Source organism: Ooceraea biroi, chromosome 10 (genome assembly GCF_003672135.1).
Source record: "Ooceraea biroi isolate clonal line C1 chromosome 10, Obir_v5.4, whole genome shotgun sequence".
NCBI lineage: Eukaryota > Metazoa > Arthropoda > Insecta > Hymenoptera > Formicidae > Ooceraea > Ooceraea biroi.
This window is the reverse complement of record NC_039515.1, coordinates 4,470,180-4,492,863: the sequence shown is the minus strand read 5'-3', so window position 1 is coordinate 4,492,863 and position 22,684 is coordinate 4,470,180. Positions and strand designations below refer to the sequence as shown.

At 40.8% G+C, this 22,684-nt stretch overlaps 2 protein-coding genes and 1 long non-coding RNA gene across 3 annotated transcripts; all 3 read right to left on the bottom strand.

Annotated features, from left to right (window-relative positions):
* Positions 1 to 52: 52 nt before the first annotated feature.
* Positions 53 to 5,852, bottom strand: LOC105278235 (phospholipase ABHD3). Its single transcript, XM_011337183.3, has 7 exons — positions 4,537 to 5,852; positions 2,287 to 2,456; positions 1,950 to 2,160; positions 1,755 to 1,867; positions 1,334 to 1,571; positions 911 to 1,076; positions 53 to 804 (listed from the first exon to the last, which is right to left on the bottom strand). The coding sequence occupies exons 1-7, from the start codon at positions 4,636 to 4,638 to the stop codon at positions 638 to 640; spliced, it is 1,167 nt and encodes a 388-aa protein (XP_011335485.1). The 5' UTR covers positions 4,639 to 5,852; the 3' UTR covers positions 53 to 637.
* Positions 5,853 to 7,572: 1,720 nt separating this feature from the next.
* LOC105278239 (leucine-rich repeat-containing protein 15) lies at positions 7,573 to 15,501 on the bottom strand. Its single transcript, XM_020031278.2, has 4 exons — positions 15,217 to 15,501; positions 10,649 to 11,037; positions 8,894 to 10,556; positions 7,573 to 7,858 (listed from the first exon to the last, which is right to left on the bottom strand). Exons 1-3 carry the CDS (start codon positions 15,484 to 15,486, stop codon positions 8,918 to 8,920), a joined length of 2,298 nt encoding a protein of 765 aa, XP_019886837.2. The 5' UTR covers positions 15,487 to 15,501; the 3' UTR covers positions 7,573 to 7,858; positions 8,894 to 8,917.
* A 1,264-nt stretch (positions 15,502 to 16,765) lies between these two features.
* LOC105278238 lies at positions 16,766 to 17,289 on the bottom strand. Its single transcript, XR_893756.1, has 2 exons — positions 17,085 to 17,289; positions 16,766 to 16,828 (listed from the first exon to the last, which is right to left on the bottom strand). It is a non-coding gene; the product is annotated as an uncharacterized LOC105278238 (long non-coding RNA).
* Between the last annotated feature and the right edge of the window lie 5,395 nt (positions 17,290 to 22,684).

The following is a 22,684-nucleotide window of genomic DNA, read 5'->3' as shown; positions in this document are numbered from 1 at the left end:
AATATAATAAGGATGTGATTAAAGCATGCAACTGTAAAAGAGATGATAAAAGTTATCATTAAAAAAGTTGTAATTTTTATTATCTACAGATATAATGAGGATACTTATGCATTATCTGAAATCTATGCAAAACTTATAATATTAAAATTAGTTTTAGCTCGACAAAATTGCGAACTAGTTAACTCGTGTCACACGATGATAAAATATCTTGTTAGGACGAGAGTAGCACGAGATTAATTGCGAGTCGCGAGTTGATTTTAAAATGTCATGTCTGCTGCCTTTTCTTTGCCACCTCAGCAATAAAAATAAATAAAAAACAAAACTAAATTGTCGTTTTGAATATAAACAATTACGATAGAATCCAATTAAAGTAGAACTAAACAATTTGCTACTTTACAAATTATACAAAGTAGACATTTTAACATCGGTTTGCAGAAACAATTTCAAGTTTCACATCACAGTGTAATAAAAAAATAATAAATGTCATTATTCGGTAGAATAAATTTAATCATACTTCAGCTTCGGTAAAATTAATACCAATAAATGATATTGCGGCACTTGATCTCTTGATTAAATTCGATGATTGCACGATGGGAATGTTGGCGTTTATCAATTTCGATTTACTATGAATGTCTTGTTAGTCAAATCCGCTGAACATCGCCTCAAAGTATTGCGAGAAGAACTTTCCCATGTACTGCTCCTCCTTGACCGGCCAGACGCCTTCCAGGAAGCCGATATGACCGCCGCGCGACGTTACTACCACAGCCACATTCTTAGTTTTGCTTATTTCATTTAGAGGTATCGCTGAAAAAAACCATACGTAGTTACGTGATATCAAGCAAGAGTGAAATCGTTACGAAACTATTATAATAGCGCTGTGAATATTTCGTTACCGCACTGATACACTTACCTTTCAAAGGCTGAAACGGATCGTCCGCCGCGCTAAGACATAACGTCGGAACCTCGATTAGATGCAATTTGTCATTGAGCGTGGCATCGCGATAATACTCATCGACGTTCTTATACCCAAATTGCTTGGTTGTAAAATGCGAATCGACTTCTCTTATAGTTTGACTCTGTTATACAAATGCGTAGTGGGAATATTATTATATATTTCTTTACTTCGATGCATAATTTACCTATCTAGCATTAGCATTTCATTTGTTTTGCACTTCATTTCACGAGAAGCAAAGGCATAAGACTGTTAAAAAATTATAAGCGATAGGAAAAAAGATAAAATTGTAAATCATGTGCAATTCTGATGCAATCTTGATTTCAGAGTCCGATGTTACTCGAGTTTTCAATATAAGGATTTGATTTGATAAAAATATACCTTAAGAATTTTATCAATGTCAATGTCTACATGGAACGGACCAATGTCAGAATGATACCGCTCTATGGTGCGCCGTAGATTGGTAGCTAGATGCTTATTTAACATTAAATTAAAGTAATTTTCCTCGCTATTTTTCGTTGCGGCGAACACGTTCCACGGTACAGAGATAATGAGACACGCCTTTAATTTGGTTCTTGCTGTTAAACCCTGTTGTGCTAAATAGTTGCCTAGGACCAACCTATGTACAACAAAAAAGACATACAACGATTCGCAAGAGTACTCAAGCAACTTCAACGTAAAAAATTCTATCTCTCACCGAATATATTTTCTTTTTTTATAAAATATAGATATCGTTGTAAAACGCGATTTATTATAGAAATAAGAGAGTTAAGAAATATTATATATATATATAAACTTTTACCCTCCCATGGAGATTCCGGTTGCTCCGAGAGATACGTGAGGATGAAGTTTCCTCACGTGTTCTACAACTTCGGTTAAATCTTCGTAGTTTGAGGCACAATACGTGCGTGTGGTCTAAAAAGTAACAAGACAATCAATAAAAAGTCCAGACTTGCGTTCGACCGATGCAATACGTGAAGTTTCGTCATCGATCTACCTTGAGTTTTACCCCGCCTAGACCTCTGTTGTTGAAAATCACGCATCGTATCCCGATTTTCCTCGCGGCTGATACCAGGCACTTGACGTATTCCGCTTGACTGGCACCCGTAAGGCCAGGTAAGATGATAACGATCGGTGAAGTGGTGGAGCAATCTTTCTCAGCCCAGTCCAGAGCTACTTCACCGCCGTCTGGCAATGTTAGAATCTCCCTAAACAATACAACGCTGTTATACGCAAGATAGAATAATCGCGATTGCGCGATTGGATTGTAAAACTTATTGTCAGACTAACGCATTATAAGAATTGTGTTGATACACTATTCTCTGTAATTTTACCTGCGATATTCGACAGGCGGTAAAATGTGGGACCTCAAGATGCTGGCAATAATGGTCTGCGCTCGCGATTCGAAGCACCACAGTGTCGGCCAGAATTTATTTTGCACGAGCGGGATATTTGCCTCCAGGAACGAGCGGAATGGTCCATTGGCGCAAACCAACAGCGGAGTCTACATTTGTAAATTGGCTTTTTAGCATTGTCGTTTTCATGAAAGACATGATCGACTGCATGACTGACTGATAGCTTAGTTACTACATCGAGCTGCGCTATTTATTTCATTTTAATCGATATTGACTAATATCGTAATTCAAATGTGATTGTCACGTGATTCATTAAATAGCGGTCAACCTGCGATGAGCAGAGTGTGCTGATTATTAAATTGATGGACGCGTCATTATAAATAATAATTGTCATTATCAATAATAGACATATCGTAATAACATAATTAATTCTTATTTAATCACAAATATGTTAATTATTCAACTTAAATAGTTAAAAGATATCCAAACCAATTTATACACGTGGGCAATGAGTAATAAAACAACAAATTATGATAGGATATCTATTTAGTTTGCCGTGTCATTAAAAGCGGATTAGCAACAGACGGTTCTTCGTGGAAAGATAATTGTCTATGTTACGTCGCAGTCATGCATTTCAGCAAACAGTCGTATCGTGTCGACGATATTATTAGACCTAATACGTTATTATCGAACGTTGTTGCTCAATGCACTCCGTATTATTTTCGGCAAATTTTCAGAAAAAGGATTTCGTACATGCGAATGCAGTCACACAGTCACCTGCCGTAAGATCAATTTTTTCTGATAAATCTCCGATTTTTGAATCCCAGATTCACTTGAATTTAAGATTCACCTGCCAGTGTGCGCGCACATGCTGACACATTGCGTGCGCAGGGCAAGTGCCTCGGAGTTTTAAGGTCAGATTAATAAATGGCACGTCTCTCCTCGTGACTGACATCTATGGAGGGTCGTGCTCGGATGATTTGAGTATGTAACGCGGAAATCCTTTTTGCATCAAACTTGTGCTCGGTTTCATGGAAAACTAACTAACGACGGGCGATTTTTTCTATTCCGACAACATTGAAAGTGTTTAGATATATATTTTACCTCTCCTACAAATAGTTATTTCTAATCTTATCTCTCCGTTATATATATTACTCTTTTATGCTGATAATTTATGAAAAATGTAGCAACAATATGTATCTCATAAGCTGTTTTTTTTTACATCAAAATTCATGAAATTTTTACTTTTATTTATTTTTACTTTTTGAAGAGAGTTATTTCGTGTAAAATAATAAATTTTATCCAAATTTAAGTATAGGTTTTGTTTACGAATTATGCAGTCATAGACGTCGTACGGGCGACTAGCCGAGTTTTACGAGCAGGCGAATTATTTAATTAACTAATAAAGATTAGTTCTCCATTCAAAGCAAATAAATGTCGGCATGCATAAAAGATACCGACGCATTGCTAGCTGACACATTGCTCTAGGTCATTAGTCAATGAATGCGTCGCGCACGTTCACGAGATGCAACGATAAGTCGCCCTATTTCAGCGTTGCGTGAGAGATTTATCGATTCTCCGCTCATTATTACATTTCCGATGACTCGTCAATTTGGCGACTTCAATATAGTTACTAATCTTATCTTGTGCCGAATCGAATAACACCTAACTTCAGACATGTAATATCGAATGAGACTGCAAATATAGCTCGAGAGTAAACACGAGGGTGAAAAAGGCGAGTGAACCGCGCGTTCAAGCCAAATCTCAAGAGCAGTAGCAGATAACGATCAAAGTCTATATACTCGTGTACCGCGTCGGATCACGCATGCATGCTCATTTGAATATTGTTTGAGCGCGCGCGTGGCGAACCGACGCAGCATCCTTCTGCTATTCGCGCATGCCGCGTCTCTAATACGATTCCAATTACGTCTAATGAGGGGCTTAGTTTCCGGCTTAGTCGCGTATACAAATGAGCGGCCACGCAACCAATCGGTTAAACATTCATTACGACTCAGCACAAGCGCATCGTTACAAACGCACGACGCTGGAGTAACGTAAAAATAATAATCTTATAAAGTTGCCGAAATTTTCCCCAGGCACGCGCGTCGAGTCGATCGCGATCGATCGCGCGGCGGTTCGAGACAGAACTCTCTAGACAATTCCCCAAATTATCGCGACCGATTATTCGTGTGGCGGGTTCAAGGAACTCGGCGACTGGCACCTACTCACCTTGACAACTTCGCAAAGGTAATAGACGCAGAAGCCGATGCCCAGCAGCGCGCCGTAGTACACCTTGGGGATGTACGGGATGCTCTCGAGGAGGTACAGCATTATTGTTGCGTGCGCGACTAGCGCGAACGGGAGCGAGGCCTCGGTGCGGCCGGAGAGGAGGAGAGCTCAGTCCGTCGCGCCGGTAAACCTTGCTCGCCGATGGCTGGCGGTCAACGAGCGGCGGCCGCGAGTCGAAGCCGGCGGAATCCTCGCTGTCGCGCGCATGCTACGCGAATAATTAGACGGCCGACTGGCGGGCTAATCGGCCGAACGGTACCAATGGAGCAGAGTCCAGGAGATAATGCACGAGGTAGCCGCTGGGTCCAGTCATGTGCGCGCGAGAGAGTCGTTCTGGCGCGCATGCGCACGCAGCCGAAACTCGGAGCTGCGTGATGCAACGCGATCGTGCGCGCGTTTTGCGATTTTCATACACTTTAGCCGCAAATTGTCTGATCGTTAGATGTATCGATATGCGTTCAATTTATAATATTAGCCTGTTTGAGCAACTATTTTGATTTCTGTTCTGTTTGAAAATGTTTATTTTTAATATTTTGATATTAATTTTATATTTTATACAAGCGAGGTATAATTAATAAGTAACATGTGGTTTGAATGACGTGTGGTGACTGCACAGTTCACTAGATTTCCAAGCACGAAAATTGCATACCGATTGCGTGCGAAATTGATTTTAGTCTCCAAAAATTAATTAATTATCCAATTCAGGCACGCGTATTTAATAATACGTGTTCATCCATAAGCGAAAAATCCCATGCAATTTTGCACGAAATCACGAGCACATTGGTCGGTCACTGCATTTCTACTGTAGTACACGTGCAAACATATAGCGTGTGCGTAGCAGCATGCTGCGGATTGTTACGTAAGGACGACCAGGCCTGTCTTTAGCCACGGGCGCGCCGGACACTAGTTAAAATCTCGCAGAACATATCGTTGATGGAACTCGTAGTAAACTTCACGATGTTATCGTTGGAAAGAAAAGCACGCTGACAACGAGACAAATATGGCTAATGAATGGTTGAAACGCATCCAAGATTGATGTGGTGCTTCACGTAGTTGTTAAACACTTATGTTGCATTCACTGTACCTTCACACTATACGTCACTGAAGAAGATGACGACACACGCACGCACGCACGCATACCGTAACATCGTCGCGGTCACGCGGTATTGCACCACTTCCCTTAGAGTGATTTGGATCCTCTTCCCCGACTGCGACGCCCGTTTTCCGATCATGCAAGTCTATCGAAGCCAAGACGATTCTGAACGTGCGATCGATGCTGAATGACCGTGCTCCCTACTCCTTCCTATGCGCATTACGTCAACATTGTTGAACTCGTCCGTGATTTGCGTTACGTACAATTGCTTTTACGTTTGTCGGCAGTGCAGTATGCGATTGCACTTCGCGCATTAACAGCATCAACCAGTCAAGTTAATTTGGTAATCTCAATAGCAAGAATGCTCCTTGAAAAGTTATATAGGGTAAGAGATACAATCATTGACACGGATGTAGTTATTGACACGTTAATTTTTTTAATTGAAATATCTCGACACGTACATGGCTCTTGTGTGCAACGTACATATCCTCCTTCAATAAATTTACCGAGTTGTCTTAGATTTCTGTCATTGCGTTTCGAAGCGGCAGCAAAAACAATCACTGACCCACTCCTGGCGATGCTCCGAATAGATCAGTGCATGTTTTTGCTGCCCGCTTCGAAACGCAATGACAGAAATCTAAGATAACTCGGTAAATCTGTTGGCGAAAAGGTACTTTGTACGAGCACATGAACTTTGCGTACCAGCGTCGTGCAGGTGACGAGAAATTTAAGTTAAGAGTTAATGTGTCAATAACTGTATCCCTATCAATAACTGTACCTCTTACCCTATATACATACTCTTCTGTTGAGAGAGAGAGAGAGAGAATCAATTATAACGATTTACTATAAATTAGAACCTTTGACCTGAATTCTGTTTTCATGTCCAATTATTCTTTCACAAGAATAATTATCACAGTTCAAAATGAAGAATCGAAGAAACTACTTTAACGATGTGACTACATAGTTATGATATTAAGAACTCAATGTATCATAGTTACATCGATATAATTTAGATATCATTTGCGCTGGTTATCGTGACTGACCTGTAGTTACATATTACGAACGCATGATAAAAGTGGTGGAATTGACGTACATCAAGAAGAAAAATGGCTTTATTAAACATACAGTCTTTTATATTTCGCAATTACAATGAAACGAAGCACGCAATTGCCACGTGATAATCCGGGAACGAAAGATTCCAAAATCCTTCCGTCTTGGGATACACACGCAATAGTCTCGATTTTAAATCGGGAGATGCATTCTCTCACGCTTATTTTCTACTCTCTTTTTTTCACTTTGGCTAATTTTAGGTATCTTAAGTAAAATGAATTTGTTATCTCGTAAACCTTGAATTAATTTCAAATAAAAATACATTTTTTAAGAGATTACGTCAAAGCAATTTAAACGATGAACGAAAAAGTACATCTCAATCGTATCACATGTTTCACATTAATTCATAAGAATAAATTAATACTAACAATAAGATGTATATAAATATGAAGTTTCTTTGTATACGATAACGTCGTTTTTAAGTTCAAACTCTACTTTCCTTATCAACACAGCACGAATTTTGAAATATAATCTTAGATAAAACAATTAAATTATTAAATAACAGTAACACAACTTTATTTTGTTCTTTGAAAAAACGATCTCTCTAATCTTAATCAAAACATTGTCTAGAAAATTAATGCTACCTTACGTAATTGTTTAAATAACTTTATAGTAATAAATGGAGAGATATTTTAATGTATGTGACTAACAGCTACTAAATGCATAAATAATACATATTCATTACTTTTTATTTTAATGAAATTGCAATCTTTTTATATTTTCTTTAATGATGTCGAAATATAGAATTTTTTAAAATTGCATAATAAAATATGAAATAATTAATGTAATTTATTTGCTATTAGCCGGTTAGTGAATGTGGATCGTAAATTTTATATAGGTACAAAAATCTTATTTTTAACGAATTTAACTGTATTCTGAGTTTTTTTTGTAATTTTCTCCATTCAATGTAAATCATTGGCAACTGATCTTTCCAACACTTGCCTAACACTTGACTATTTTACTGCCATGGACAAAAATATTGTTTCATTGATAAATACGGATTATTATAACACTATATACAATAGGAGGCAATACACATACAATGTGCATATATACAGGGTGGGGCAGTTAAGGTGTTACAGACTTATATCTCGGAAACGAAGCATTTTAGAGAAAAATGTTTCAGACAAAAGTTGCAGGGTTGGAAGGGGGCCACTCAGTGGAGGTAACAGAGTGGTCATTCGTGGTCATTTTCAAGGTCATTTAAAGGTCAAGTCCAATTTTTTAAACAGAAACCCATACTTTTTATTGCAGATTCTGATTCTCCGTCGAAAAGTAAGTAACTTTTGTTGGAAACATTTTTTTTTTAAATGCCCTCATCCCGAAAACACAGGTTCAACCTTTGGTGGACCAATGATAATAACTCGCTTTATAACGGACACTGAAGTTTTTTTTTTAGTATTTTACTGTTTACCGTCAGTTTACCTCCACGTGGTGCACACTGGGTAACGCTAATGCTGACGGTAAACAGTAAAATACTAAAAAAAAAACTTCAGTGTCCGTTATAAAGCGAGTTATTATCATTGGTCCACCAAAGGTTGAATCTGTGTTTTCGGGATGAGGAGGGCATTTAAAAAAAAAATGTTTCCAACAAAAGTTACTTACTTTTCGACGGAGAATCAGAATCTGCAATAAAAAGTATGGGTTTCTGTTTAAAAAATTGGACTTGACCTTTAAATGACCTTGAAAATGACCACGAATGACCACTCTGTTACCTCCACTGAGTGGCCCCCTTCCAACCCTGCAACTTTTGTCTGAAACATTTTTCTCTAAAATGCTTCGTTTCCGAGATATAAGTCTGTAACACCTTAACTGCCCCACCCTGTATATATATACACACACAAATCGAGTATTTGACCTAATGTCTCAATACAGATATATCACGATATTATTCAGTACTCAAGTTATTTCAGATTCTCCTTAATCTTATAACTACAAAAATAATGCCACAAGAAATATAATATAAATTTGACAATATCGCTATTATGGCTTGTACGATATGACAATGTTGCAATAGTATCTTGCAGCACAGTGCTTTGCTCAGAGTTCGTATCTATATCTGCGTACCTTGCGGTAATAGAGGTTCAACATCGGGTGTTGATGTTTGGCCGCCGCGTATCATAAACGATTGCAATTGGATTCGCGAACGTACTTGGCCCAAGTGCGAGAAGGTGTAAACTGACTGGGATAATGCTTGCGTTTCGTAGCTGCCTGGTTCTCATCTATCATATTCCGATAAGTCTGCTCGTCGTAGGCGCAGGAGAGATTTTTCCTTCGCTTCACAGAGCCGGTTTCGAAATTGGCCGGTTGACTGCCAACGAGCACGTGGAGATCGCCCTTCTCTTGCACCGCCCAGTCCCAGGTCTCGGCGAGCGAGCAATTGCAGACAAACGGATTCCCCATAAGATTGATCGAGAGCAAATGCGGGTTTGATTTGAATACCCTCGGATGGATCGTGCGCAAGTTGTTGTTGCTGAGATCGACGTGTTCCAGCGCGCGCAGTTTCTTTAGAGAGCTCAGATTCTCCACACCCGAGATGATGTTTCCTGAGAGATTCAATTGAGTAAGATTATTTGTCGTGGCGAATATGTCCTCATTCAGATGCGAGATGCCGCAGTTGCTCAAATCGAGAATCTCCAAATTCGAGAGATGCGGCGGTAGCAGCGAGCCTTCGTTGGGCACGACCAGCGGATTGCCACTGACTCTAAGTTCCATTATGTCCGTCGATTGGCGATCACCAAATACCTTCGGATCAACGGGTATCTTGAGGTCGCAATTATTGAGCTCCAGGCTCTCCAGACGCGTCAGATTCGCAAACAGTCCCTCTTCCAATGTGTGAAGTTCGTTTCCTGAGAGTATCAACTGCTTCAAGGAAGTCATCTGTGCGAAGGTCTTATTTCCGACGTAACCGAGGCCGCAATAAGACATGTCCAAGTATTCCAGAGATCTCAATGGATTAAGAAGACTGACGAACGCATCAGACAGTGGATTATGGGAGATATCGAGCTCCTCAAGGTGCTCGAACACGTCGAAGGCATTTGGCAACCTACGAAGGCTGCAGTTGCTCAGAGAGAGCTTGTGAAGTTTCGGTAAATGCCGAAGAACGGCGGTCAGGTCGCTGGCGAACATCGGGTTACCGCTCAGATTGAGCACACGTAGTTTGCTCGCGTTCGTGAAAGCTTCCTCGGACAGCCGATCCTGCAAATTGCAATTCGACAAGTCCAGGGATTGAAGACTGTGCAGGTTGTGGCCGAGCGTATCCTCGACGTCCAAATGCCACAGTTCGTTGTCGGCAAGCACTAGTTGTCGGAGATACAGGTTCCTGCCGAAGGCGTCACCCGGTAAATTCGTGATACCGGTATTGCGGATGTCTAAATGCTCCAAGCGCACCAATGGTGCGAGAACGCTCTGCCAATTCAATGTTTTCAATTCATTTTCGGCTATTTCGAGCTGCCGCAGATTCTCGAGATGGGAGAATGCCTCGGGCGATATGTAGGTCAGGTTGCATCCGTTCAGCTTGAGATACTCCAAATTTGTTAGATGATCAAAGGGACCCGGCTCTATCCTCTGCAGAGGATTGTGCGACAGATCGAGCTTATTCAGATTTGTCGTGTTGTGGAAGAAGCGCGTGTTGAGGTGGCGAATACCACACGAATCCAAATCGAGGTACAGCAATGTGCGACAATTCAGAAAGTGTCCCTCGACCTCGTCCAAAGGATTGTGTTGAAGTTCCAAGGTAATCAGGCCCGGGCTGTCCCTGTTGAACGAACAGCGCATTGTTAAACTCTGTACACTTTCAACCGGAAATGGATTAAGAGATAGATGTAATTAATATCGAAATTGCTTTACCGGAATGCTTCGGGATCTACTCGTGTGATGGCATTGTACGAGAAATCAGCGTCCAAGAGATACGTTAATCCGGCGAAAGATTCGTATGTCAGTTCGGTGAGTTGGTTGTGTGCCATTTGAAAGCGCCTCAGTTTGATCGAGCTCGGAAACGGGCCGACATTTGCGATGTTGTTATCGTTCATGTCCAAGATGTAGACGTCGTGGCTGAGCTCGGTGTACGGGATGGTCGTCAGATTGCTGTCCGAACAATCCGTCACCCAGTTGACACGGAAATAATGACAGTGACAATCCACGGGACATTCTTGTTCCAACAGCTCCTCGTTTATGGCGAACACCGTAGTGACCAAGCATACCGCAAGCAGCCAGAACGCCGTTTTCACCATTGTAATCTACATTAACAGCAAAATGTAAAAGCATTAGTGTTTACGTGATATAGAATATTACGAATTATCATGAAAATGTTATAATAAATGTGAGTTTGGAGAAACCCACATTTCTTTCTCTCATAAAATATTAATTTCTAGGATTTCAAGATTAAAGTATATTTCTTCTTATTTGAGACATAATGTAAGCTAAAATGTTAATCTATTTTTTAAGCTACAGCTACATTTGGGTATTACATGCTACACGAAGTGGTAGAATATTCAAAATATTTCCCAGCGTTTCACAACGCGACGATTCATGATCAGTTCGAATTAGCGGGAATGACTCAGCCCGAGGGTCATACCGCTTAATCATGGATACGATCCTATTCATCGTCGTGACGGATCACGATGTTCGACTAGCTTTTTATGCTGGCGAAGTGCATTACACGGAGAAACGCAATGCCTTTGGCCGGCGAACAACTTCGTCGAAGCCGGAACACAGGGCTTTCCGCCAGAATGGCGCGCGGTGCACGCTCGGTTGCACCGCGAGAGCCACCCCCTTGTCACGAGTTCGCCTTCGGCCGCGAGCACCATTATCGTCGACGTGCATTCGCCTCTTCGAAACTGCCAACCACCCCGTACCGTATTTCTCGGCGTCGCCTCGCCTTGGCGCCGCGATTCTTTAGTTTTCGGATGTTTCCCTCGTTTCTCCCTCGTTTTCTTGGGTGTAGACGAACGCTGCGTGTCGGGGATAAAGTCATTTGCATTCAGACTTTGGGCGAGACATTCGGGTGCTTTTTGCGTGCGAGTGTCGCCTTCCTTTATGCGGCAGCGTTTTGACCGGGGATTTCAGAGATGGCCGGGCTCTCTGGGATCCCCCATGCGGAATTTACGCGATGACGGACGCGTTCGTTAAATCAATGAAACCGAACGCGGCGGAACATTTTCTCCATCCTTGTCGCGCGATTCTCTCTCTCTTTCTTTCTCTCTTTTGTGACTGTCGTGTATCTCCGATGATACTGCATTTTATTAGAATTTTCTTTAATAGTGGTTTTTATTGATCCAAGAGAAGCGGAATGATCTTATCACCGTTAAGAGAGAAAGAGAGAGAGGAGCTGCGTTTTATTAAATTTCTTACGCCAGTCTCTCTATTTCGCGAATTGTACCAGCTATTGCATAAGAACACTCCGTAATATCATTATACGAATTGGCGGATGTTCCGTAAAGGTAATACTTGCGCAAATGGATAATTTATGCACTTTGTCGGCAAATGTTGAATGGCATGACGTATATTCTTCGAAAGTGGAAAGCTACGGGTGACAATTGCGACGTTTACCACTCCCAGAAACTTCCGCGAATATAAATAGCGCGAGGCTGCTTAATTTCAAGACTACATGTTAATTTAGCAAACGCGACGAACAATACGCCCAATTCAACTGTCGTTTAGCACGTAGCCAATTCAGCAACTGTGATAACGCGCGAAATACGTGTTTTCGCACGTTTCCTGCGTAGAGGAAAAATTTGATATTACAAAATTAAATGCAAAAGATAAAACCTCGATAAGAATAATACCATGATTAATTATACTCCTTAAATTTTATAAACAACGTAAGAAATTATTTTTCCTTCGATAAAAACTTGCCTCAAAAAGTTACAACTGCACTAATACAATGACAGACGAAACATGTGTTTCAAACTCGAAAGTCTCTCACGGTTTTTACGATATCGACGTGATATAGATCAAGGTGCATTTCACCACGGAGCCGACACCCATACATTTCTCCAAACTGTAATGGACGCCGTGAAAAACGATTCTTCCACAACACAATACAGCTGCTACAAGGTTGCACGAAGTGTTCCTTCATATATTTCACTCTTCGTGCATCAAACGCGACGTCTCACGTGTACGTAGCCGACAGAATAGTTCTCTCTCTCTCTTTCTTTCTGCTGCAATATCTTTTGCTTCGCAGATATGAGATTTTACCTTGCCAGATTTATAGCTGCGTGGATATAAGATAATATTAGTTAAAGCGTAGAATACGTTTTCCGATACATCACGTATCGATAATTTCCATACTATCACATATGTACATATACACATACATATACACATGTGTCGCAACTCTGACTCATGATAAAAATAAATCTGCGAAGGCGGATCGATATAAACAACGCTGAAAATTTCAAGATCCTGACAACGTATGCTGTGCGACGCACGGCTCATTTATCGGCCGCACACTCCATCACGTTTTGCAGGACGGCTGTTTCATTAAAAAGCACCGAGGTTTCCGCTGACCGGGACCTCGCTGCGACGCACAATGTGCTGTAACAAAGACGAGCGCGAGTGGGTCGCATTAACCGAGCTTTAAATCTGTCCCCAACATCGCAGATACGACCGAGTCGATTTGTAAAGCGAACGCAAATTATTCACCGGGGACTTTGCAGTATTACACAAAACTTAAAAGTCTCGCGAATAAAGATAAAAATACCCTGGAGATAAACGTGGGGAGAATTGTTTTTCACGTTCACGCGTAGGATGTCTTCCAAAGAAATTTGTATTAAGTTTTTAAGTTCTCCGAAGAGTGTTTAATAATTTTTAATAATTCTTTTAAGTGTTGTTTTCCGATAATGTCTTCAGAAGTGTCTTCGAGATACGAAATTTTCCCTTGATTTCCTCGCATTTTCGGATCGCGTACGCGTCACGTTGTGTCGTTCGAGTTTTCTTGCTTCCCAACGGCGCGCCAAATGGACGCTCCAGTGGCTTCGCAACTGGATTTAACCGACCGCTCTGCGACTCGGTCTTCTAGTATTTTGCAGCAATAGCGTGAACGAATGCGGCGGGAAAAGAAGCTGGAAAGCTAGAAATAATTGCCTCTCTTATCCCCTATGCTAGCTACCTCGCGATTACATTTCATTGCAAAGCGTGAGCGCGAATGACTAACCAATTATCGGAGCTAATTAAGTGGATCTTCCACCGATTTGACAGGCGTTTGTAATTGTGGAACCATGCGAAACGTTTTCGAAGGCATGCATTTTCTACATACCGGACAGGCCAGATGGCCGATGGTACCGACGAGAACGATGCGCGACGAACCACACGTACGCGTCGGTGGATGGAGATGGATTGAGCGGTCGGATTGCCGAGAGCCGCGGTTAAATTAAGTCACATCCGAGTGGAGTCAGGGTTAAAATCTACCAAGGCACGTTCCCGTCCTGTCCGCGCGCAGCGTGTACGCGACGTTCGGCTTTTCAATGGGTTGTTTTTGCGGTTGGTCCGTTCGTTTTCAGTCTCTTTCTACGTTTTCTTCCCGATTGTGCATTTGTCAGTTTGATTTGTATTAATTTGACGTCGATACATGAAAGATGCGATTAAGACTGGTGGATTAATTGTTCTTGCTTGAAAAGGCTTTCGCAAAAATATTATATTTATGAATAAAGGTATTTTCGAAGGTATTACCTGTTTATGACGTTACACGTTTTTTGCCGCGTCACCCGTGTTGTTAAAGTTCGGCGACGCGTGAAAAGTTGTTTGATTAACGATTCTTCGAATTCCTGACGGCCAGGTTAAAAACTGAGACTAAAGAGAATTAAATTCAAAAACGCGCAGTACGAGCAAAACGAACAAGCGTATCCTCTCCATTTTTATATAATCCCATAAGCAATTTTATATTTCAATGCAGCAAACGTATGTCAAAATAATCCTAAAAACAAAGCCTAATTTCCCCGTATCACATGAACATATCGCATTTCGCGCAACCTCAGCGCGCAACGTCAAATCGAGCTCTCGCGAGAAATCTCGACATACGCGTTCGCCGGTTCGCAAAGCAGCGAGCGATCGACATTAATTTCAACACCCATGTCTCTCACTGAGGAGGTCGTTAAAAGATGAAAATACCGTTGAAAATCAACGCGTAAGTAGCCATGCACTAGTATCGTTTTGCCACAGGCGCTCCGTCGCGTTCGAACCGGCCCTGCCGGATTAAACGCAACTTCACGTAGTTTCTCGGTCCTCCTAACCTCGCAATTCGGCGCGCAATATATCGCGGAGGTGGACTTGTCTTACCATGGATGCGAATGCGTTTTTTCGGACGAAGGGGTGGCACACACACACACACACGCACACAGTCGATCGGACATTAGCACGACCCGCGTGCCGTTTGAACGCTGAATAAACGCGCCCTTAAACTAACGAGCACAACCTACCGCAACAGTACGGCGCGGAGACGTGACCGCATTATCGTGCATGCGCTTGCGCGACGATATTAACCCTTTTTTAAATGCGCCTTGCCGTGCTTCCATACATGACATGAAAAAGATCTCGATGTTCGATCTTTCACCGGTCGAGCCGTGTCGATAGTTAGATGACGAAGTAAGGTCACGTGACGTCGCTGTTAAACGACTATGTTCGTGCGGCTCCCACATGAGACTCTTGTGTAAGAGACGTTCTACGCTTTTGTTTGTAATCTCCTGCATGTTTACGAGACTAAGCGAACGGAGGTAAACGAATTAAGCTGATTAAAACAAAAAGTCTCGCATACATATATACCCATACAGCACGCAAAGATTGCATATGTATTGCAGGAATCTTCCACCGCAACGTAGCAACATTGCAAATTCACTGCGAAATGTTTCTGCAGCATTGCTATGGGATTGCAGGAATGTGAAAATGTCCGCTTTTCGGAACATTGCAACGAAACGTCATAATAATATTGCAATGTAATGAATTTGCAATAATTATAATTATTCATTATTATATACTTTAAATATTTTTATTTATTAACATAAATAGACAATTATATGTAATATAACAATAGTAATAAAAAATGAAATAAACATTTTCTCTATTTTTGTTATAAAAAAGTAACTGTTCTTTATAAAAAAACTTTAAAATCCTCTTCTTGAGATATTATTTTTCCTTTAATTAAATAATTGAATCTTCTTCGTTTTTGTTTGTATGTTGCCTGTAAAAATAAAATAGGAATTAAAATTCATATATTAGCATAAAATTACATAATAATATACATATACTGCAAGTATGTATAGAATTATATGTAAAATGACATACTTTGATCTCTCAATCCTAACCGGAGCTTGAGCAAGCCACTTGGAAATGCATTCAGCAATTTCTGCATCAGTGGCATGATTGTGTATTTCACGAACAGCTTCTATAACAGAAAAAGTTATTAAAAATATTACAACTATTAATATGCAGTTTTCTAATGAATTTCCATAATTTTGAGGTTATAGTGATATAAACCGTGAGATAGGCAAATAGAGATTCTCTATTATAATTAATAGATACAAGATTTTAACAGCACACAAGTGCTATAATGAGACATAATATTATAAAAAAGTACTTACCTTTTTCTTTTACGTAACTACTTTCTTTTAGAATGATGCTCGCGTCGTACAACCACCATGTTCTTTAGATAGTCGAAAGAGACAAACACCGCATACGCATATTACCGAGTTCAGATTCTGGTCATCATACATCATTGGTCGAATAGATTTGGACGAATCTCGTTAGGATAGGAAGACTCCAATGTTTTAATAAAATGAATTATTAATATGAATTAATTACAAATTTTGATTGTGCAATGTTTCCGAAATATTAATGTCATGTTGCTACAAGTGTGCTGGTATTTTGCGGATATATATCTCTGCAATGTCTTTGTACTGTTGCATTGCAATTTGCAACGTTGCAACGTTGCTGCAATGTTGGTGCAAGCTTCTGTGCTGTATGGGTATTATCTTCCAATTTAAACTGATCTTTAGATGTAACTCGTTTAATCTAGGTAATGGACGACCATCGATCCTGCTTCGTATGAAAAAGAATATTAGAATCGAAGTATAGAATCGGTCATGTAAGTACAACTGTATCACGCATTATTATAATTTGATAATTGAAACTTGAAATTGAACGCTCGTCATTCTACATAAAAATCGAATTCCGAGGTGGAAGAGCAATTATCGAATATAACCATCTCGCGTCGTCTTGACGCTTGATTCGTGCCCTGAATTTTCAACGTCCGCGCATAAGAGCTTGTAATAAAAATACAAGTTCGTCCCACCCTCATGGCACGATCCTCAGCATCATTTCAATCCCTGGTCGCGCGCGTGGTGACTTCGCAATTCGCGTTGAGGGCACGCTGTACTTGGGGTGAGCAATTGCGAAATTATTCGAAATGAATTTGTTGTCTCACGGCCGCTGCGACGTTTCGTCGTTTCCCCAAGAGGAGAGGCAACAAGATACACCATCATCATCGCATCGATCGTACTCACGTTCAGTTTCGCGTTCTCTCTTTACCGGCAGATCGGACTAACGCGAGACGGTCGCGAACATCGCGTGCACCGATTAACTGTTTCGGAAAAACGCGTCCACTACGAAACAGGTGATTGATTAATACCGGCCATACATGAGCACGGAGTTGAAAAGGTAGAAAGAGAGAGAGAGAGAGAGGGGGGGGACAGACAGACAGGCGTGCGCACGCGTGGCGGTTTTCGCGATCATACGCTGGCTTGCGGATGACGCCGAAGGCTAAGTTCAAAACTAAAACGTATCTCCTAATGCGAGGGAATTAAATCATTGAGCATACTCGAGTGTAAACGACGATGGAAAACCTGGCACGCCGTCGCACGCACATTGCGCATGTTTGGAGTCTCAATTTATCTCGGATCATGCCTGATTAACAACAATCACGTGTAATGCGACGATTTATTATCACCGAGGACTTTGTTTTATCCGTTCTATCTATAAGAAATCATGCGATCGCACGATTAAGTTTCGACGTTTTATGGTACAACCAATCAGGGGGAGAGGATTTCTTATTTAAAGATTTCTCAATTTATGAAGCTAATGAAAAATTAATCCTTTGTTTCTTGCTTCTCGGTTTGTGAAGCAACGCGTGAAACTGCGATATTTTTCCGGTATTAATAAATCTCTTAAATTAACTTGCTTACGTCAGAAAGATGTTTTTAAATTTTTAGAAACTAGACAAGAATATTTTACACACACACATAAATACACGCTAGTGGCTTAATATAAAAATATTGATCGATACCTGAGTCCGCCAAAGAATTATGCTTCGTCGCGATTCAAGGATCCTTTCTTCACGCATCACTTATAAACAACCATAATCGTTTCTCGTTATTACTCAATGAGTTTTGCGAGTTAGAGCGTCACTTGACGTTCACGTTTGTACCGAGAGCGTTCTTCTTTTACTGACGTGAGAGAGATAACTTGCCATGCTATAAATGACGCTCGCATATGTGTAAGATGCACACAGAAAAGACGGAAACAGGATAAACTAGAGAAGAACGTTTTAGAAATTGATTTCCTAGAAGCAACATTTGCGTTTACATGTGGCGAGGAGGCATTTACATTCCCATTAAAGGAAGTTCTCCTCGGTAATTGCATTCAAATCATCTCCGGCGGTGTCCGCGGGGGGACGTTCATTCATCAAGTCTAAAACTTGCGTAGTACATGCGAATGAGAAGAAGTATGCATATTAATGCACGCCAAGTTTTGCAGTTTTGCGTTCCGCTGCATCGGCGAATAAGTTGCCGTTTCGACGAGCGCTGACTGTCATGACGAACACTGCATTATGAGAACGGAGAAAGCTTTGCATACAGTCTATGCAATAAGCGACTACTGAGAAATACGAGAAGAGTTTCCTCTCTCACACGCGTAAACGACTCGATAACAATCTCTTGAAATAATTTGCATCGTGCGAGACGAGAAAATATAATGAATATAATAACTTCGAACGAAATAATACAGCAACATCCTTTGTATGCAACAGTTTGTTTTCCTTTTGAAAAAAAACTAAGGAGTATTCTGCAAGAATGCTCTGTAACGCTGCATCTCTATAAACTACGTAGAGCAAGAGAGAAAGAGCGACGAGCGAAAAGAAGAAAGAGCTACAGAGCAATCAAAAAACTTATAGAGCAAACACTTTCTTACAGAATATAGGGCTAAGTTTCCAAGCTAAAAGGTCTGTTCTTTATTGCTGAACTCCCTGCACTGTCCTTTTCCTCCTAATATGGAGTAAAAAAGATAAACTCTGAACTAGTGCAGTCCAGTGCAGGGAGTTCAGCAATAAAGAACAGGCCTATAGACTATTACAGAGATGCGCGTAGCGCTCGCTGAACGTTTTTCGACCACCAGTGCAATCCGCGCTTTGGGCCTTTGCGTGCGAATGCTCATTCGTGTAGCATCGTTGCGTTGCGTGTGCGTTCAGATTCGAAGAGGACAATGGAAAATCGATATTGCTCGTGGATATGGTACGTGTCACTCTCTTCCGTACACGTTGGCCCGGGTTCTGTTTGTTCATGCGGTCAGTGCGTGATTGAACGCGGGTGCAACGCGTTGCGGGTTTTCGAAGAGTTGCGCTCGCCAGAATCGGCGGCGATCGCCGGAGGATTAGACGCGCGCGCGCACCCGAATTGCGGCAATCCACGTAAACGGAATAAGGTTCATCTCATGATCTTGCCTAGGTCCAACGACCTGCCAGCCCCACTCGTATCAGCGGCAGCGCAACGAATGAGGAGAGCATCGATTAACTTTGCGATTGACGTTAGCCCGCCCGATAACGCGCCGTTGAATTATCGCAATTAATCCCGGGATTAATTCCACCTCCCCCTGCTTCGCAGCCCGCTGGCCGCCGCCACCGGGAGGCGGCGGATTTATTTCTCTTTCTCTCTCTTCTGTCTTTTTGCAGTTTCCTTTTTTTAAACGCCATGTAACGACGGCATTAAAAAAGTGAGGGGTGACGGCGAGTTCAAATTTAATGGCACGTAACATCGAGCATTTTGACGCGGGCGCGAGGGCGACCGCTCGAAAGTGCGCGCCTCGGAGATTAATGGCTTGAATTTTTCCATCAGTAAGTCGGCAGTCGGGCGGGCACGCCGGTGAAACGGAAATTATCCGCTCGTGTAAATAGGAAGTAAATAAGGATTTTTACTACGCCCTCTGTCTCTCTCATCTCCATTTTTGTCCACCGTTATCATTCAAATTGGAATAATTCACGATAGTGAAACTCCATATTTTAAGTATTATAACAATTATACATAATGTTTGTCCATAATTTATGCGACATTATCCGTATTTATGGAATCGTACGATAAAAAATTTAATAAATTCATTCTGTGCGGTGCAGCGGAAGGGACATTCAGGTGTTCCGACGAAACATATCGTCACGAGCGCACCATTCTACGACTCCGATGCTGTTTTATGCCATGCACGCAATATCGCACACACGCATTTTTCACGTGCGTATCGTTTTGCTCGCGTTTTATCATGTTTATTCGCGACGCGCCGTACGCGTCAAGGCTTAAGACTCTACCTCATAGGTAATCTCTATTTATGTTACATGCGGATATTTGCTGCATTATTCGTACGTACTCGTACATCAAGAACGAAACTTTAATGTCGATTTATGCGCCGCTACTTGTATTCCATAATTACGAGGAACTCATATTGCGCACTAAACTGATACTTTATGTGAAGATTTTCCATCAAACACGCGTAGTATATTCCAAAGCACCTGTCGTTAGATACTTGTTCGTCCATATAAATTAAAATGTTATAAAATAAATTATTAATAATAAATAAATGTTATAAAATAAATTATTAAAAATAAATAAATTAATTTTTAGCCAGTGGTGGTCGAAGAACATTTGTTTATTATTTGTATTCATTATTTCCTGGCGGTTATAAATACTTGGTTATTGATATCACACACCTGGACCTAATTATGGTGTCACATCAAGACGGATTCTTTAAGTATATTTGGAGACGATGTTAATTGGTTTGCACTTGATAAGGGCTTCAAATTAAGCCGAAACGTTGTGCGTTTTAAATATATTTTTAGCCAGTGGTGGTCGAAGAACATTTGTTTATTATTTGTATTTATAAGATAAAATTTATGATTTTATTGGATTACGATAGTTTATGCCTGAATGGCAAGAATTATCGACAATATACGAGAGCATTTTTAAATTTAACGCAAATTTAGGTAATTAAGATCTATTTCCATTTCATCTCATCCATTTCATCGGATTGATATTAATCACTTTTATACACGGCGACCAAATAGTTTACAAGATGTCTTTATCGACCGATGCAGATAGTGCGTGGGTACAAACGTGTGCAGTAGATGGCGATGAGATGCTGCTTGAATTAAAGACCCTGTAATAAAAGTCTTGACATAAAGCGGTCTGGACAAACTTTTGCGAGAGAGAAGGAAATACATTTTTATTTCTCTCTTTTGGTTTTTCGCGCTCATGCTTGCTCAGTCTACCACGCTCAATTTACAACGCTGCAAAATATATTGCAAGATATATAAAAAATTAAAAAATATAATGACTGGATGTGCTGCACCGTTTAATTTTGATTTGTATTGCATACATATAATGTTTATATTAATGGTAAGGTTTGTGTGATTCAAATATTCAAATATGAGCGGGAATTGCCCAGATCTAGAGGATCGATCAAAACTGGATATCATACGGCGAGACTCTTATTATAGGATCTCTAACTTGAAAATTCGTCAAGGACTTTGCATACAAAACATAAAAGTGTATGCATGTATGTGTATATGTGTCGAGATTTGTTTATTTGAACAAATCTCAATTTACTGCCACTATTCAAAACGAGGTATTACCCTTTTTTTTATATCAATGTACCGGGCATATTAAATTCAGATATCAATCCACAATCTGAGACAATCAAGCATCTCGGACATCGTTGCTGTATTTTTGATCTTCAATTGCGGGTAATTATGCTTCTAATTACGGGTACATTGTGTGTACAAGGCTCGTCTATTTTTCCGAGCCTCGTACTCTCGAGAAATTATGTGAGAATGACTTTGGCAATGGTCCAACGCGCCGTAGAATGCGCGAGGACAACATATACGGAGCAACGAACTTTGGCCAGTGCGACTTCGGATAAGATTCTTCTCTTTTGTTACGGCGGAAACTTTTAAGCCGTGAACTTGAGGCAGACTCCCCGATATTTTCTTTGGCGGTAACACAAGAGTTACGTCCGCGTTTCATTTACCACGCAAAGCAATCGTCGCGGAATTCATGAAGCATAAAGAACGCGCGGTGAATGCTTTTCAAAACCAGATGTCGACTACATCAACAATGCATTCGCTTTTAATGAGTCTCGCGACAAACGCAGCTGCTTTAATGCGTTGTTTAATTACAGATTGAAGTCGATTCGACTTTATCGATTGTAAGAAGAAGAACAAACGTCGCGAAATGTTCAGTGTTACTGAAACGTTAATATTAACGTCAGTAATCGAAAAGTATGAACAAGAAAATTTTTTCAATCAGACTTTATTTTATTCGGTAGAAACGAGTTTAACCAAGTAATCACCGTTGTCTATGATACAGAAATTATTAATTGTTGCCTATACTACATGTAACGCGTTGACCTGAAAACTTGATAATCAAACTGAATTTTTTAACGACGCGTAATGCTTTGATAAAAGCTTATTTAGCATCAGCGCTAACATGAAACAGTTTATCCGCATCCAATCCAATTTTCGCCCCCGATTTCCTCCGACCTTTCTGTTCCAGCGCGGAGTTTTATGAGACTCGGTGCGGATGTAGATATTTTTCGATATCACCGCGATGTGATTACCGTGATCGTTATCGCGCCCGTCGG